At 35.1% G+C, this 20,472-nt stretch overlaps 1 protein-coding gene across 1 annotated transcript; it reads left to right on the forward strand.

The window, feature by feature from the left end:
- The first annotated feature begins 204 nt into the window (after positions 1-204).
- LOC126736396 (uncharacterized) lies at positions 205-19,925 on the forward strand. The gene is made up of 3 exons (XM_050440725.1): positions 205-372; positions 18,031-18,454; positions 19,199-19,925. Exons 2-3 carry the CDS (start codon positions 18,043-18,045, stop codon positions 19,717-19,719), a joined length of 933 nt encoding a protein of 310 aa, XP_050296682.1. The 5' UTR covers positions 205-372; positions 18,031-18,042; the 3' UTR covers positions 19,720-19,925.
- Positions 19,926-20,472: the final 547 nt, after the last annotated feature.

Consider the following 20,472-nt stretch of genomic DNA (forward strand, 5'->3'; position numbering starts at 1 on the left):
CCCAGCGAAAAATAAAACAGCTTTTTTGGCGACATGGTAGTATATTAGTAGTTATAGTTTCTTCCGCATACACTTTTCCTACCTAGTTGTGTTTAGAAATTGTAAAATTTGTTCTGTTCCTCCGTTACGTATTTCATTACTGTTAATAAACCTCTTGGATGCTAGCCTTTAATTGACATAAAACATATGACAGTTTGACATGTTTACATTATTCATTCCAGTATTCCCGCTTTTCTGTGTATATGTATTCCGCTTTATTGTATTTTTTAATTTATTGTATTGTTTACATTGTAATTGATTTGAAACGACTGTCTATATGTAAATTATTCTATATTCCCAAAACGTCTTTTGCCTCGGAATAAGTATTTACAAGTAAGTATTTTCAACTTTTTTTAACAAATTTGGGTGAAAATTATTTTTTATATTATCTAATAATAATTAGTTTATATATTGCTTTAGCCCATGAAGTATGACTTAACATTGATACTCCCCACTGCGTCTTTTTCCATTAGGCTAATACATTGTCATTGTGGCTATGAGATGCTATCCTTGCTACGCTATCCTTTGAGTTTTTTGTATTATTATGTGTGCCATCTCTTTATACTCTTTTTAAGGTTATTTCTGTGCTTACTTTTTACCTTTTTGTTACATTCATTAAATATACATAAAAAATTCTAAGAGCTCATAAGCAGGAACAACTTGACCTATTTTATCTTATTAATTAAAGAACTTGTCTATATATTATTATGAGCAACAACATTCTTTAGAAAATAAAGAGATTTTTGAAAGCTGCTAGAATAGAGTACTTTTAGCCTGTCTTATAAATGACTAAAAAGGGACCCTACACACTTAGTAAAAAGCTCTTTAGTCAAATTCATTTAAACTCTGAAAAAAGATACTTTAGGTTAAAATTCTGAACAAATATCTTACAGTCCACATATTATTTTAACCCTGGAATGCTACACTTATTTCCGACTCTGCATCTGCTACACAGGGGTACAACCATACCCCAAATAAAACACGTCGTATTTTAGAAAAACGAAAAATTTATTCACTTATAGAAAAATAGTAACTTAAACCGAGTCTCTAAGAACACTTTTAACTCCTCGGTGGAGGCCGAGGTCCCTACATCGATGTCAAAACAAACCTTTATTTTCTTATGAGATTGCACATATGAAACCACATACCACTACCAGTTTTTCAGCTAAAGTAGATATATTAAAATATTCCCCTAGGTGCCCACTGCCTTTGGTTTATAGAATGAAATGAAAACTGGCGATTTGAGGAATTACAAATGGGTCACCATTTTTCACTTAAAGGCATGTGATCAATACTGTTTCTTCTATACATAGTTATAATTTAAAGTTGATTTTCTCAAAGTAATCGTCAAAGGACACTGAAAGGAAGGCATCTTCGGTATGTCCTGCCCTTTACCGATGTAAGCCTCGACTTCCACCGCGTTCATCCATGTATCTTCGGCATGTCTGTAGCCTTAAGTAAGTTTGAAGCTTACTACAAGGTCCAGTGTTTCCTGAAGCCGGGCAGTTCAAGCAGTGAAGTGATTAGAACAGCATCAAATTTAGTTAAGGACTTTACGAAAGAAGATTTTTTTTTCTTGAAGTACTTTTTATGCTAATTATATTAATCTGTATGGGATTTTAGAGTCTAATCACGCCAGTAACTTTGGTTCAGACTTGGCATCATTATTACATGCACATATTTTCAAATATTTTAAAATTAATATTTCATCGAATAAATTGTCTTTGAATCATCAAATTAATGAGTCTGAACTGATTACTAATCATGAATTTAATTCTTCTTTTTTATAGACATGTCCACGAAGTTTGAATCTCATTCAAGTTCATATTCTACTAGTAAGATTTATTAAATTATCAGTGGATAATTGGGGATTGAAATGAAACGACACGCGGTTCAGAAAAGATCGTGACAACTACTACTTTATTTTTTTTAATACTGACAGTTTATATTACAAGGGGTTAGGCAACACGACATACTGAATACGGCACTTTACTCAAGCTACCAGTAGATGGTGTTAATAGGTTTAGATATCTAATATTAACACTCCCACTTATCTAAACCAATTAATCACAACTTAATCTAAGTTCACTGTAAACATCTAACAACCTAAGCCTAATTCTGTCGTAAACCTAGCATGCTTTACAGAACATAATGCTTTTGTTAAGACATCCGCCAGCATTTCATCCGTAGATAAGTAATTTAACTCTACAAAACCATTTGCAATTAATTCTCGGACAAAATGGTAACGAACGTCTATATGTTTAGAACGCTTGTGACATATAGGGTTCAAAGCTAATTTTTGTGCACTTTGGTTATCACTAAATACACTTAAGCACAAAAACTTATCGAGAATTTCAGATAACAAATTCCTAAAAAATACAGCTTCTTTAGAAGCTTCTGTAATAGCCATATACTCGGCTTCAGTACTACTTAATGCCACCGTTTTTTGCTTGTTACACTCCCATGAAATAGCCCCACCAGACAACATAAACACAAACCCTGTATATGACCGCCTATCTATTTCATTACTTGCAAAATCTGCATCAACATATCCCTTTAAGTCATAATTGCTATCTCTTTTATAAGCTAAACAATATCCCTTGGTCCCCTGCAAATACCTAAGTAACCTCTTAGCACACTTCCAATGTTGTTCGGTATAGCAATTATTAAACTGACTCAAAAAATTGACAGCAAATGTAATATCTGGCCTTGTTAATACTGAAATATACATAAGACTACCCAAGAGCTGTTGATAAGGCAGTTCCTTTTGACAAACACTAGGATCTGGCTTATCAAAGCAAAGTCCCTTTTCCATGGGTGTATTTACTGGCTTACAATCGCCCATATTAAACCTATCTAGAACCTGATTTATATACTGTTCTTGGTCTAATAAGATTTCACTTTTGTCATCATTTATTCTAACCCTCATGCCTAAACATTGTTTAACCTGGCCTAAATCCTTGATTTTAAATTTTCTAGATAAATGACCCCTGACAAAATTGATTTCATCTTTACAGTTAGAAAAAAGAAAAATCATCAACGTATACCGCAATGATTGTAATGAAATTACCTATACGTTTTATAAATAAACATGACTCATTATCACATTTTTTATACTCTAAACCTACAAGTACAAGTTCAACTTCTTTATACCATACACGAGCAGATTGTTTCAAGCCATAAATAGCACGATTTAATTTTAACACACTCTTATCATTTGTGCTGATTTTACTATCAAAACACTCTGGTATTTCCATGAAAACCTCTTCTTCCAGTTTGCCATTTAAAAAGGCTGTGACAACATCCAAATGGATTATTTCAAACTGAAATTGCACAGACAGTGCTAGTAACAACCTTAAAGTTGAATGTTTTACTACTGGGGAGAAGGTTTCATCGAAATCTATACCCTGTTTTTGATTAAATCCCTTGGCAACTAATCTAGCTCTGTAAGTCACATTATCATTGTCATTACTATACTTAGTTTTAAAGACCCACTTACACTTCACTGGTGTATGTCCCTCCGGTATGTCCACAATGTCCCATGCGCAGTTCTCACTAAAGCTGTCCATTTCCCTGGTCATAGCTCGTAACCACTGGCTGCGGTTAGGACTGAAAAGAGCCTCCTGGACCGTCACTGGATCTCCCACTGGAACTGAACTCTCTGGCCTCCCTGTAAAGTAGCTGACAAAGTCATCCCATGTCCTTGCCTTTCGGCGCCTTTCAGATTTCCGAACAGCCTCCTCCGCAGCAGGAACATCCTGATCTGGGGTGTAGCTCGGATCACTCTCATCACATAGCTCGTCCACAGTCTCCCACTCAGACAGCACAGGTGTTTTAAGTGTAGAGCTGGTCTCCTCCTGAATCTGGATACGAGCACCATTCAAATTCTTTTCCATGATATGGACATCTCGGCTTGTACATATTTGCCTTGTAGTAGGGTTATACAACCTATAGCCCTTTGTGGTATCAGAAAATCCCACCAATACCAGCTTCTCTGATTTTCTGTCCCACTTCACCCTCTTTTGCTTAAGAATATGTGTCATGGCTCTACTGCCAAACTCTCTGACATGACTTAGGTTGGGTTTCTTACTATAAAACATTTCATAAGGCGTTTTAGGTAAGTTACTTACCATAGATCTGTTTCTAAGATAGCAGGCTGTGTTGACAGCCTCTGCCCAAAAATTCTTTTGAAGATCAGCCTCGTAAAGAAGACACCTAGCCTTCTGAACCAATGTCCTGTTTAGTCGCTCGGAGAGCCCATTCTGCTGGGGTGTGTACGGGTTTGTGGTTTGGTGTACTATTCCTTGCCTCTTCAGATACCTCTGGAATTCACCACCAATGTATTCGCCACCATTGTCGGTACGCAACATCTTCACCTTCCGGTCCAGCTGTTTCTCAACTAAACGTTGAAACTCCTTAAACTTCTCGAAGGTTTCATCCTTCGTCTTAAGAAAATACACAAACGACATACGGGTATGATCATCCTGCATGGTCAAGAAATACCTCGAGCCTCCTATAGATGGTGTCTCCATCGGCCCCGCCAAATCACTGTGGATGACATCTAGCGCCCCTGTAGCTCTGGTACCTTTATGACTAAAAGGTTGTCTGGACTGCTTACCCTCGCAGCACACCACACAGTTCTGCCTGTCAATCTCCACCCGACCAGGATAATCAATGCCATCAACTAGACCTTCCTTCATCTTGTTTAAGAAGGTTGAATTTATATGTCCGAGCCTCCTATGCCAAATTTCACCACTGGTGACTTGTCCAGCAAAACCATCTCCTGGATATGTAGTGTCTAGTTTGTAAACCCCATTACTTAAAAATGCTTTAGCCACAAGAACATTCCTACTGTTGAAAATCCTGCAACAATCCTGCCCAAAATCAACATGATTGCCCCTTGCTATTAACTGGCTGACTGAAATTAAGTTTGTTGTTAATTCAGGTACATACTGAACATCTTTTACCTCAATTTCAACAGTATTACTGCACACATTTGTGTAAATATTCACATCACCACAGCTGTGCACCGGCAGCTTCGTACTGTTAGCCACAACAATTTCTTTCAGGAATGGAGCTCTTGTATTCTCAAGCCAATCTTGCCTATACGTAAGGTGTACACTAGCACCTGAATCTAAGTACCATTCCATGTTGTTATACTGAGCACTCAAAAACACAACATTGAACGCACTTTTAATTTGATTTGGACTGTCCTTGTTCGTTTTTTGAGCAACTTGTGGGCATTTCGACATGTAATGTCCCGCTTTTCTGCACCGGTAACAGATTACTTCACTTAAATCCCGTTTTTTAACAGAATTTGTGCTTTCACAACTTTCCTTGGGTTTATTTTTGTTTTTATTTACATTCTGTTGACGTTTGTGAAACCCAGCGCTCCCTATAAAAGCACCAGCTGACGAGGAAGTCGCGAATATGCTGCCATCTGGCTGCATATCGAGCAACTTTGTCCCGCTATGCTCCAGCGCCATCACCATCGGAGCGAAATGTTCAGGCAACCCTGCCAACATTAAACTGCCTATTAGCTCGGAATCCAACTTGAGCCCCGTACGACCAAGTTTCTGGGACGTTTCGATAACTTGGTTCACGTATTCTTCCATGGAGCTACAGTTTTCCAATCGCAACGAAATTAAACTTCGAAGAAGTCCAATCTTTCTCGTAAAGCCCTTGTTTTCATAGAGATCTTTTAGTTTATCCCACACATCTTTTGCTGTAGTCGCCTCTTTAACATGGACGTATAAAGAAGGATCAATGGACAAAACAATCTTGGCCTTGCACTTAGCCACTTGCACGGAATCGGTCTCGGTTCCAGCTATGCAATTACTTAGGCTTTCTAAAACTAGGAAATTTTCCATCGCGAAGCACCATTCTTCGTAGTTTTCGCGGCCATGAAGCTTCGAAATTGACGACAAATAGTTGTTTGCTGCCATCTTGAAAACTGCGACACTTCAAAACCGCGGTGAATAAGACCCGGCGCGACGCTTTTCCAGCACAACTATACTGTTTTTCGACCAAAACTAGCCGTTTTCTGCACGAAAACTGAACAAACTCGCGTAACTTCGTTATTTTATCGCCCTGGGCCCATAACCTATTGAATTATCAGTGGATAATTGGGGATTGAAATGAAACGACACGCGGTTCAGATAAGATCGTGACAACTACTACTTTATTTTTTTAATACTGACAGTTTATATTACAAGCGGTTAGGCAACACGACATACTGAATACGGCACTTTACTCAAGCTACCAGTAGATGGTGTTAATAGGTTTAGATATCTAATATTAACAAGATTGAAATTAGCTCTTCGAAAAGTATCTTTATTCTTAATATACAATCCCTAAGAAACAAGATGGATGAGCTTCATCTTTTGCTGGACACATGTAATTTTCCTGATATTGTACTTCTGACTGAGAACTGGTTGAGGCCTAGTGAATGTTTTTTAATATCTGATTATGTTCCTATATCAAATTTTTGTCGTCAACAATCTATACATGGAGGAACCATGATCTTGGCTAGGCAAACAATTGAAACGATTTTTTGTAATATTGATAAGTATGATAATCTTCTGTTAGAGAATGTTTTTGAATTCTCTCTTTCTTTCTGTAAGCGTTTTAATTTATATATTCTTTGTGTTTATAGGCCACCTACAGGAGATATTGCTATGTTTTTGGACAAACTTGATTCTCTTTTATCCCAGTTGTCCCTACACTCTAAGGTTATATTGGCTGGTGACTTTAATATCAACTACACTGATGAAACCTTGCCACGTACTTCTCTTTTAAGTATTTTAAATTCTTACGACTTGAAAATGCACGTTCTTTCTCCCACACGAATAACTTCTTCATCTGCAACTACAATTGACTATTTCTGTACAAATTTTGATGACGTTTTATGCACAGTACTCCCATCTGGTATTTCCGACCATGAAGCTATTCTTGCTAAAATGCCATATAATACTGTATTATCTTCATCTCATTATATGGGAAGAATTTTCAGCAGGAGAAATTTCAATGCTTTTTCTGCTGCTACAGCTTCTTTAAATTGGAATGCACTTGAAATGGCTTCTGAGCCACTTACTTTATTTTTTCAAGTTCTGTGTGATAAGATCAATCAGTACTTTCCTAAAATGAGGCTTAAAACTAAGAAATGAAAACCATGGGTTACAAGAAGCCTTAGAATTTCAGCTAAAAACCTCCGTTTTTTGACTAAATTGTGCAAATATACCACAAATGAAAATATCCTTGTATATCATCAGAAATACCGTAGTCTGTACAGAAAGACAATTAAAGCAGCAAAATCCTATTATTATAGGGATCGCTTAAAAATGTCATCAAATAGGCAAAGAGAGTGTTGGTCGATTATTAATGATTTTAGACATTGCCGTAGAAAAGTATCTGAACCGGAGTTAAGACCTGACATTTTAAACGACTATTATTGTGATATACCTAATATCTTGCTCAAGGGCATTCATAGTAACATTGATCCCTTACACTATCTTCAAGAAGTGTCGGTTGAGCATTCATTTTTCTTTCATCCTGTCGATCTTACCGAAGTAAAAAATGAAATCAAACGCCTAAAAAACCATAAATCATCTGGAGCTGATGGGATATCTTCGAGGTTGTTACTCTTTTTGCCTGATTCAGCCTTAAATGCTTTAGTTTCTGCCATAAACAATTCTTTACATATTGGCATTTTTCCTTCATGTTTAAAAGAGGCAGTGGTTATCCCTCTTCATAAGGGTGGAGATTTGGATCAGCCTTGTAATTTCCGTCCCATTTCTATTTTGTCTACCCTCTCTAAGATAGTTGAAAAACTTGCAAAAAGCAGAATTTTGTCCTTTTTACACCATAATGGCATTTTGTCTGCAAATCAGTTTGGATTTCAAGCTGGTAAAGGGACTCATGATGCTGTTTTTAGCTTTTTGGAGAGCGTCTATGTGTCCTTGAATTCTGGAGAGTCATCGGCGGCAGTGTTTTGTGATCTATTTAAAGCATTTGACTGTGTGGATCATGGAATACTGTTATCTAAGCTCGATAAATATGGTTTTAGGGGCGTAGCGTTGCGATGGTTTGAGTCCTATCTATCAAATCGTACTCAGAAGGTTACAGTGTCTGGGCGTTTGTCTGCTTCTAGATCCCTAAAATGCGGCGTTCCCCAGGGTTCAGTGTTGGGACCACTGTTATTTTTACTGTATGTGGATGACTTGAGTTCATTGAAACTGCAGGGCAAGGTGGTTTACTTTGCTGATGATACCACCATACTGTGGAGCCACAAAAATTCAGATTATATTAAGACTTGTATCCTTGAAGACCTTCAGATTTTATCAGGGTGGTGTGCTTCCAACAGGCTCGTGTTTAATGTAAGAAAGACGTCTATTATGGGGTTTAAGTGCGATGTTCAGGGTCTGATGTTTGACGAACATTCCCTTTTGCAGAATAAAGAGTGCTGCAAGTTCCTTGGAATTACCATTGATGGTCGCCTTCAGTTTGAAGATCATATTTTACATTTAGCTAGGAAATTATCTTCTGGATGTTTTGCAGTAAGAATGGCAAAACAAGAGCTGGGAGGGGTGATTGCACGTTCAGTGTACTTTTCACTTATTGAATCTCATATTCGGTATGGCTTGCTTTTTTGGGGTTTAACCAATAAGGGGCTACTTAACATTGTCTTTGTTATTCAAAAAAAAGCAGTTAGATACCTGTGTTCTGCTAAGTTAAGAGATTCTTGCAAACCCCTCTTCATTTCTGAAAAAATCCTAACTTTTTTTTCGCTCTTTATCTTAGAAACAGCTGCTCTTATTCACAAAATTTCCCTCTGACACTGGCCATTTGACTCGTCGTGTAAACGATGTTCCCCTACCTATTCCTACGTCTTCCCTTACCAAAAACTCATTAATTTACATGAGTAAAAAAATTTACAATCATGTTCCTCTATGTGTTAGACATATATTGGATGTTAAGAAATTTAAAAGAGAATTTAAGACGCTTTTATTGGCTAAGGCATATTATAACCTGGATGACTTTTTTAATGATAGGTTTAGTAGTAAGTTAAAGGGTTTTTCAAATAAGGCGGGCCGATGTTGACTGTTTGTGGCGGCCATGTTGTTTTGGTGGCATCTATCAAATCTGTGGTTTATTATTCAGTTACTGATGCCAAATCATCATGACAAGTTACACGATTGAGCAGCACGTCCAAATGATAAAAGTTTATTATCAAAACGAGTGTTCATTAGTGCAAACATTGCGTGCCTTGCGTCCAGTATACGGTAGGCGCGGTGGCCCTTCAAAGTCAACTCTTCAACGTTTGGTGGCCAAATTTGAGATGACTGGTTCGCTAAACAATCAACCAACTCCCATACGTCAAAGGAACGCCAGATCAATCCAGAACATCGCCGCTGTCCGTGAAAGTGTTCAGGAGAACCCGAGGCAGTCGATTCCTCGCCGTGCACAAGAACTTGGCCTTTCGCAGACTTCAGCTTGGCGAATTTTGCGTCGGGGCTTGGGCCTGAACCCATACAAGATCCAACTGACTCAGGAGCTTAAAGTTAATGACCATAGAGAACGCCGTTTGTTCGCTGACTGGGCTTCAGAATGTTGGAAGTTGACCCTAATTTTGGCCGAAAAATCATCTTTAGTGACGAGGCACATTTTTGGATGAATGGCTTCGTTAACAAACAAAATTGCCGTATATGGGACGACACCAACCCATGCGAGATTCACCAGGTGGCAATGCATCCACAAAAAGTTACGGTTTGGTGCAGATTTTGGGCCGGCGGCGTCATTGGTCCGTACTTCATTTAAAACAATGTCGGTGAGGCCATCACTGTCAACGGGGAGCGGTACCGATCAATGAAAACCAATTTCTTTTGGCCCGAATTGAACATTATGGACATAGACGACATGTGGTTCCAGCAGGACGGCGCTACGTGCCACACAGCGAACGACACGATGGACATTCTGCGTCAACGATTTGAGGGCAGGGTTATCTCTCGGAGAGGTGACGTAAATTGGCCACCAAGGTCTTGCGATTTGACCCCGCTAGACTTTTTCTTGTGGGGTTATCTAAAGTCCCAGGTCTATGCCAATAAGCCACAATCCACCGCTGCCCTGAAAATCAACATAACCCAGGCCATCGCTTAAATTCAGCCGGATCTATGCAGCAGAGTAATTGAAAATTGGACGACTCGAATCCAAGCCACCGTGAGAAGCCGCGGCGGACATTTGAATGATGTCATATTCCATACATAATGGCATAAGTTGGCCTTTCAAATAAAAAAATAATTTTGTTAATATCTCAGATACAGCTTGTTTTATTCCATTTCAACATCGACCCGCCCTTATTGGAAAACCCTTTAGTTATCTTTAATTCAAGTATGTTCAAAAAGTTTTGTCTTCTTGTGTTTAATTTTGTTAATTGTTTTGTCAATTTTTGAAATTGTATTTTTGTTTTGTTTTTTTAGCTTGTAGAATGCTTGTATACAAGGTTATTCTTACGTAATATAGCACATTTTCTTTCTTTCTTTCTTACTCCTTCAACAGAGGTGCACAATAGGCATAGAGATGGGCTAAGTGCAATGGTGCTTGTACCTGGCTGCTTACATCTGCAATGGAGCTGCAGATAGAAAACAATATTTGCTAATATAATATATTCACGGTGTCGTTTATGCGCAATACGCTGTTTAACGCTTTGCCGCCGGATTCCGCTGAAAACAACGAATTCCGCTTTTTCGTTGTTTTCGTTAGTAAAAACAACAACTTTTTAACATTTTTATATGTACTTTTACTCTACATTTTCTATAAATTGGACTGTCATTATCTTGGTGTTATTCAACAATCTAGGAGAATGGATCATGTCTGGCTCAAAGTGTAAAAAGTTCACTGAGAAAAAAATTAAATACAAAATTAATTGTGATTTCTGTAATTCAGGCTTCTGCAGATTGTGTTTAAAACTGACAACATCTGAAGCCCAAGTGACGCAAATGAAATTCAGAGTCATTATTTTTGCATGCGACTCATACGCAAACCTATTGCTGATTTTAAAAAGTATATCGAGTGGCCTTTGAAAATGATCGGCTCCGAAATCTTAACATAGACGAGCTTACTGGAACTTTAAAGGCATCGTTTACTGTATTGTTACATGATGAACTAAAAAAATTTAATAAAAATGTATCTACTGAACTTTGGTTTGATCAATCAAAGCTGAGGTAACCAAAACTAATCAACTATATGAAGACGCCGAGGAATGATCAAATCAAAATCAAATGAAATATTGCTTCATTGTTTTAACATACATAAAATGTCATAAACAAAGCATAAAATACTGGTTATAATTAAAATTTTAAAAAATTTTACTGATATAACAGTTACTCTAATACAGTTACTCTAATTTACTAATTAAAATAACCTTAAGTACAGAAAAGTAACCCACGTAAATAGATTAAAATATGTTAAAATTAGACTTCATACAATAAAGTTCTAAAAGATGCATAGTTACCAATCACAAAAAAGCTGCAGTACACAGTATTCACAATCCCAAATCATAAGGAATCCCCAAAAAAATTGCTGACGAGAATAATAGGCTGTTGCAATCAACAACATCAACTGTCTTGAACATTCTTAAGGATAGTTTTTAATCAAGATGGATTTAAGCATGAACCGAGCCCTGTGGAACGCCCCATTTGATGGATTCATACTTTGATCAATTTGATCTCACAAATACACGTTGACGTCGACCAAGCAGGAAGGATTCAAACCACGATAGAGTATTTCCCCTAAACCCATAGTGGTTTAGCTTCCGCAGCAGAATCCCAAGACAATCAAATGCCTTAACCAAATCACAAAAAACTGCTGCAGAAACTCCACCACCATTAATAAACCCGTAACAAGTTTTTCTATGATTTTAGACATTGTGGATAAAAGGAAAATAAGCTGAAAGTTTGAAGGATCGTCTGGTAAACCCTCCTTGTAAATAGGGATAATTTTGGCTGTTTTAAGCTCACAGGAAAATGATCCTGTCTGCCAAGACCTGCTGATTTCCTCTACCAGAACCAATAGAGCAGAGTCAGACATGTTAAGAAATTTTTGCAGAAAAATATTTTCTGCAAAAAAATAGCTAAAAATATATAAAAATGAGCTTGAAATGTTTACAGTCGCTAAGTAGCTCTTGTGGATGGCTGCAGGTGTTGTTGAAGGTTATCTGCTATACTACAATAAAACCCGTTAAGTGTGTCTGGGGAGGTTACGGGAGTAACAGGGCGATGAGATGAATGATATAAATATTATTACTAAAACAACTTCAGAACTCAAAAGGTCTCTTTTAGGGAAGGAATCCTTACAACCAACCCTACTATCGAAACTCTAAACCATAAAAAATGAATAGGTGAGCTTGAATCGGAAAATAAAAGCCTTATGGGTGCAATGAAGAAGTTAGAAGGTGAAATAAAAGCTATAAGAGGCTTAATCTCAAAACTTCCATTAAATTTACTCCATTCTGGACATGACACTATGAACAGGCAAAAAGTTTCTCTTCATAACATCAATCAACATCGAATATGAATAAAAATAAACAGCTTGCATGTCACTCAGACAATCAATCTATTCCTTATAAACCTGCAAGTATTTTTGGTACAGTCCATGCTAGAAAACAAGACAAACAGTTAGCTATTAGCACTGGCGTCAATAATAGTAATAGTGCCGTGTATAAGCGACAAAAAGTGTCATATTCTCGACAAAAACGACAATGTAGCCTCTTTTAAAATCTGCGTTAAGGAATCTTTTAAAAGAGTTGCTTGAACCTGGCCTATGGCCAGAAGGCTGTCGTTAAGGAGTTTCGACGGCTTCCTTTTCCAGTAGGACATTAATTTAAAAAAATTCACCTCTGCTCAAGTTGAGTTGTATATTGTAATAATCTTAATTGAGACTTGGCTGGATCCCTCTTATTAGTGATGCTGAACTTCTACATGAGAGTCTAGAAGTTCATTACACCATATATAGAATGGACAAGAATTCTACTACCAGTACTAAAAACCATGGAGGAGGAGTACTAATTGCTGTCAATAGCTCTTTTAAATCAACGCTTTTGGGTCTTAGTAACCTCACTGTAGAAGAAATATGGGTATTTGTGAAAATTGGAAATTGTACATACTGTATTGGTTCTGTTTATATTGCCCCTCTTAAGGATGCGGCAGTTTATTAGGCTTACATGCTGACTGGCTCTAATGCCTGTGAGTCATTTGAGAGTGTTATTGTAATGGGTGACTATAACCTTCAAAACATTGTGTGGTGCAATTCTGGCAATATTCTGGAATTCTTGCCTCCAAATGTTTGGTATGTGAAAAACACTTCATTCTGTGACATGTTTGCATCCTTAGGTTTAACCCATTATAATGGTATAGTTAACCTAATCTAATTTTCTTGCTTTGATCTGTTTGTTTCTGATAAAGTATTTAAAGCATCTAATAAATTTCCATAGAGTTTTTTCAAGGAACTTAAGAATTTAATTTATCAAAAAGGTATTACAAAAAAATAGTGAGACAGACTATAACAATTTTAGCTGCCTGAGAAAATAATCCCATCAGTTATATCGACACATTATTTTGAACTGTTTAAACATAGAGCTAAAAATTCTGTCTGTAAATTTTAGCAATATAAGTGCCCTTGCAGTAGAAAAGGCATTAAACTTTCTAGATCTAAATAAGAGAAGAGGCCCTGATGGAATCTCTAACAGACTTTTAAAGTTCTGCTCCCAGACTCTCTATTACCTTATATCTCATATTTAACAAGTGGCTGGCAATTTTCCTGATATCTGGAATCTCACATACATTACACCCATTCATATGGAGAGAAGCAATGTTAGAAACTGTAAGCCCCTAATAAGTATTTAATGCGCAATTCCAAAGATTTTGGAGCACTGCGTCCTGTTGGTTTTGTCAGCCTATTTTCAAGAAAAAATATTGCCTAAGCAACATGGTTTTACGCTTGGACGTTCTGTTGATACGAACTTGTATCTTTTTACCTAGTCTATCTTTGAAAACGGGTCATGAGACTCGTGCAGTATACACCGGCTTTAGCGAGGTCTTTGACAAGGTCAGCCATGCTTTGTTGCTGAGACAACTTTCTTATTACGTTCTGCCTGGTGTCCTACTGAAGTGGATAGCATGCTATCTATCTTACAGATGGCAACAAGTTAACAGTGGCAATCATTTGTCCAATGACTATCTCTGCCTCCTAGGAAGCTTTGGCTACATACTATTTATCAAGAAGATATAATAGAGAAACATACATTGATAATTTTTTTATTAATAACAAATCCAACATCTTTTTCGAGAGCCCTAATCAAGCAACGGAAGCCTTTATATCATGCTTAATAAATTCAATTGATCAATCAAACAGAATTAAGCATTCCAAGGCTAATAAAAAAACTCCACTCGTTCCTGGATTGGACAAAAGGGTTAATTACCTCTATAAAGCGAAGAGACCACCTAAAAAGTCCATTGGTGGAAAACTCTACCCAAGTGCTTGAAACAGAATTTAAAGTCTACCGTAATACCCTCAATAAATTAATTAAAAAAACTGAAAATAACAAACCTGAATGACGAAGAATTTGAAACATAAATTGAAATGGCAAACTTCTGTAATGATTACTACATAAATGTAGGAACAGAGCTAAAAAAACTAATTGTAGCGCCAGAAAAACCTTTTCGGTTGACGGATGGTTAAGCTGCTCTATGTTTTTGAATCCTGTGACAGAGGCAGAGGTTGTTACCCTGATATCTACATTAAAAACAAACAGTGCCCCAGGAAAAGATGGAATATCTGTAAAATTAATAAAAGCGTTTCATTTGCACCTGGTTGCTCCTTTGACATATATCATAAATTTAATATTCAAAACTGGAATAGTCGCATCTCCTTTTGAAGAAACTATAATTACACCAATTTATAAATCAGGACCAACACACAAAATACAAAACTATCGCTTTATTAGTCTTATGAGTAACGTCGCCAAAAATTTTTAAAAAGACAAAGATATACTGTCAAATAATCAATATATGCTTTTACTGAAGGCTCCACCACATACAACATCAAATAACATGAAATATCTATAGCAACATGAACAATAGTGAAAAAACAATCGTGGTATTTATAGACGTGGATGAATCGTGGTGCCCCATACAAAACTAATTGAGTTATTAGATAACGGTATCAGAGGCACAGTATTAAACATTTTTGAAAGTTATTTATCTAATACACCACAATACACTAAAATTAATAATTTCGTAAGTAGTCCAAAAACCTCTATCCCATCTTGTTCATCTTATATAAAAATAGTTTACTCAGCCTGCTGCTTGAGGGTGAAGCTATCTTCTATGCGGATAATACCGCCTTAATATTTAAAGGAAGAACATGGGAGAAAGTAAGGGATTGTGTAAAATTGGGCTTTAAGAAAGTAAAAGAATGGTTGACTAGTTTTAAACTATCTCATAATGTCCAAAAAACACAGTATGTTGCCGTCTCTCCAAAAACAATAAATAGACCAACTTTCAATTCCATAAGTATACATGATACATATGTTATCTTAATGGGCGACTCATATTAATAATACTGCATCCAAAATCAGAAAGTTGGTTTATAAATTCTATATTCTAAGAGAGATATTAAGTACCAATCTTACTATTTTATTATATAAATCCTTAGTGGAATCTTTATTACGTTATGCTATAGTCGTGTGGGGTGGAACCTATAAAACTTTATTACTACGGCCTTTACAAATTGTGCAGAACTACATTCTAAAAGTTATTTATAAAAAAAGTCAATTATATAGCACTGATAGCTTGTATGATGATAGTGTGTTTAATATTCAAAAATTGTATATTCTAACAACCTGTATCTATACATATAAAAAAGAAAAAATCAAAATAAACCATTCTCATCAGACAAGAATAAATGTTAATGGACATTTAGAAGTGCTGGTCAGTCAAAAAACTTTAAATTTAAAATCTTTTAATTATTTAGCTCTAAAGCTATATAATGTGATACCAATAACAGAAATATAACACAACTTAACATTTTTAGCAGAAAGTGTAAAACATTTATATTTCAAAATGCACTGCTGTTTAATAAAATAATAAATTGATGGGCACAGAAACAGGTTACAATAATGTATTTTTTTCTAATTTTTATCTAAATTTAATCTACTTCTGTTTGTCATAGTAACCAAGTTAATTATGAAGTGTAGGGACGTTTTATTTTTTTTGAGAAGCATTGTAAATTTAAGAGCAAACTTAATCCTTCTCATTTGCACATACAGCCATTCAGTTGTCTGGGTGCAAAACTACATTAAAGAGATTATAAAATTAGAATTTTGGAACTGGTAAATGAATCTGTATCTTGAATTTATTATTAATAAAGCATTATTATTAGTCCTTTTAATGTAACATCTGGGATTCCCCAGGGATCCCATTTGGGCCCCCTTTTGTTTATCTGCTTCATAAATGACGTAGGCACTTCGCTTACATGTGGATTTTAAATATTTGCAGATGACCAAAAATTATTTACTGCAGGTGAGAATCCGAATGATATATTAAAACTGCAAAGAAATATTGACATTGTTTTTTCATGGTGCCAGGCTGATGTTTTTGAATCCAGAAAAATGTAAATTTATGAAAGTTAGTCGTCTAATAAATCATCTGCCAGTGCAATATTCAATCAATAATGTCATTCTTAAAGAAGTTAGTGTAATGAAGGATTTGAGGGGCTTAGTCTGCTCACTTTGATGAAATTATTAATAGGGCTAACCTATGTTAGGATTCATTAAGAGGACATGTAGGGATTTTAATAAATATTGATATCTCTTATCTTATTATCATTAATAAGATTTAAAATAAGTTTCTGAAATATTCTAGCTATATTCTATCAAAATCAGGAATAAATTTTACTAATGAGTTGACAATGTCTTATATTGGCTTAGATTCTTTAACTGACAGAAGGGAATATTATGATGTGTGATTTGCTTAGAATACTTTGAATAACTATATTAAGAGTCCTGAGTGTCTGGCTACTTTTAAGATTTATGTATCTATTTGCCACACTCGAAATCAAATATTCTTGCATGTACCGCACTGTAGAACATCTTATTTAGTTCATTGCCCAGTCAATAGAATCTCGTCCACTGTTAACAAGTATGGAGCTTAATTTTTTTAATTTGATGTCACTAAATAAATTTAAATTAGCAGCTAAGAAAAGTATACTATCCTAGATTTTAATTTATTATTATTGTAACTTACATCTAAGCTTAACTCTTTAAATCTATGATGGTACCCATAGAAGGATTAATTACCAAGACTGTATTTATGTTATTTTACCAAAACTGTATTCATTTCCAACAAAAGTTTTTATGAAAAGGGTCTCAAAAACTGTAAAAAATCCAGGAAGTCTAAGACTGGGTATTTTCCCTATGAAAAGCTGAACACAAAGCTGTCAAAACAATATTGTGTTTCCAGATTAAAATGTTCATGGAATTTAAGGTTTTATATTTCCAATCTCTATGCTTACTTTTTTCAAGGCTTTTAGATGTACTTCTCATTTCATCACAGTCATCATATGACTTCAGTAAATATTTATCTGTGCCACTTTTTCACGCCACTTTTTATATTTCTCTCTTTTTTAATAATATATCAGAATTCATGTTTAACCCAAATATATAAGACTGTAATACTAAAATTCTGAAATATTAGATGATTTAAAATTTTTAGACATAAAAAGGGTGACATTGAATTGTTCAAACCTTATTAGAGACTTTAATAACTATGGATTGTACTATATTTTATGTTGCTATTAAAATAAAGTTTCAGATTGAAATGTTTGAGAAAAGAAAATTAGAGGGATACTTTTAGTATTAATATTAAATTAATACTAAAAAACATAACATATATTTTTCGAATCTTAGATATACATTTAAAATTAGCTGTTTTTTAATAGGATATTCAAAACATGACGAAAACCCCTAAGAAATGCAAGATCATTTCAAAAGGTCTGAACCCACTCCAACCGACGATATCAGGCTGGCTTACCAAATCTCCATCAAAACCAACAGAACCAGAAAAATCGAAACAACAACTTCTTAATGAGAAGTATAAAAAAACTTCAAAAAAGAAAACAGTTCAGAAGATAGAGGAAAAGAAACAAAGGGGAATTAAAGATAATTTAATTAAATCACCATTAAATATAACAACCAAATCACTTTTGAGAGCTAGTGGGAGTAGTGAATCTAAAGGACCAAAGAAATCTTTGTCTAGGTTTAATTCTGCTAGTAGTGATGAATTACCTAGTTATGTGACTAAGAAACCTAGTGGCACTGTTAGGAAACGAAAAGCTAAACAACCAGATTCATTTCAAAAATATGGTAAGTGTATGGTATTTGTATAGTGCATCCAAGATGACAAAGGACTTTTATTAAGTAGAATAACCATTAACGGCTTAAACCGTTTAACGGCTATTTTATACAGAGTGTTCTGTTGATCATGTTACAAACTTCTACACTAGATAGAAAACGTCAAAAAAAGAAAAGTTCATATGAGCATGGGGAACCGGACATGCTTCCTAAGGGAGCTAGAGCTCTTTGAAGATCCTTTAAAAACTAGTTGTCGTTTTATAGCTTCGGAACTATTTTGGCTACCGCAACTAATTTTGGGACATAAATTATTATTAGTACGTTTATTCTTTTGAACCTACTATACCAAAATTGAACCCCATTTCTCTTCAATTTCTGCCCATTTGGATATCAGATTATGATGCTCATGTGCTTTTTGCATAAAAAAAGGTGCTCTCAGCAAAAATGGCTAAATAGTATCAGTATTTTTGTTAAAATTGACTAAAAGTAAATTAAGATACAGTACCAGAATTAATTATTGTATTAATAATGCTAAAGTTGATTACGGAAAAGTATGTTGATTTTCTTTTTTTTTTTGACGTATATCTACCGTAAAAGTTTGTAACATGATCAACGGAACACCCTATATTTATATTACCATTTAAAATAGTTCCAGGTCATTGATAGTTTGAATATTTTGCAAAAATTATTTTTCCTCTATATATGCAAAAGCCTAACAGGTATATAACTGTCTTAATACTTAATACTTTTCCTTAGGTGCACACTTGCCTTCTGCAGAAGAACTTATTACAACTCAAAACCAACTGTCAAGCTATAAAAATCAAGTACAAGAAGCTCAGCATGTAAGGGAACCATTATTCAAATCGTTGTGTACCCCTGAAAAAGTAAAAGATATCCAACCTTTGCCATTGTTAGATTGTAAGCACCTAAGCTTAGAAGATATCGATCGATATTTCGAAGATAACATCACGTTTTTGTCACAAATTATCACAGGAAAAATTTACTCCGACCGCCACAAACGCTATTACGATAAAGAAAATGTGCAGGATATCCAAACTGCTGCAAATTTAACCTGCAGCACCAGTACTATAGTTTTTAGCTTTGAGCAGCTTGATAAAATGATTGCTTTAATGCGGGAAAAGTTTGATCCTAAGGATCTTAATACTAGTTATTCTGTTAAAGTTCTAGTCCCAGAGCTGTGCCTAAGGATATTTATGGATGTTCATGGTATGAACAAACGTGAAGCCAACCGCTATTTGCTAAACAGACCCATTTAAATTATTTGTTATAGTATTATATATTTTTTAATAACTTGGGTCTTATAAAAGGGCCCCTACTTTTTCTGTTAATGTTTGTGATTAAAAAAAAAGTAGTCTTAGTTTTTTTTTATTAAAATTAAATGTCACATATCAGTCAGTTAGATTTACAAAGATTTTGCTGTACTTAATTATTTTCCTGTTTTATTAAAGATAAAGTAGAAGAATTTGGTTGTGCTTATTATAATATTTGTGAACCATTGGTATATTAATAACATAGTCTTATAAAGTCATATTTTAGTAAGGTTGGCATCGGCATAGATAGCACAATAAACATTTGACCTTTTGGTACATATTAATTAAAAAAAAAACTGGTAAATCAGAAAGAATTTTTGCTACAAGAAACTGCGTAGTATTATTCCTTAATTAAGGGCTATTTCAAATTTATTATGCTCTCTCTGGTTTGTCCCCTTCCTAATGGTGTAGCAATAACAAAAAATGTTGCTAATTAGCTTAGAGGCTCACTTACATTATAAGAAGTTCACCTAACCACCCTTAAAGTTAGTTTGCTGCAAAACATCTTATGTAAACTGAATTGATAAACAGGTGTTTATTTTTAATTTATAATTGGGGAAAACTCGAATAAACTTGATTGCTGCTTGAACTGAAAGATTGTGGTCATAAAGAATTGATTTCAGGGTTAATCTCAGGTTTAATAAGTTTGCAATTCGCACGAGTATAAAAAAATATCCAAAATAAACTAATTAGAATAAA

The sequence above is a fragment of the Anthonomus grandis genome, chromosome 5 (genome assembly GCF_022605725.1).
Source record: "Anthonomus grandis grandis chromosome 5, icAntGran1.3, whole genome shotgun sequence".
NCBI lineage: Eukaryota > Metazoa > Arthropoda > Insecta > Coleoptera > Curculionidae > Anthonomus > Anthonomus grandis.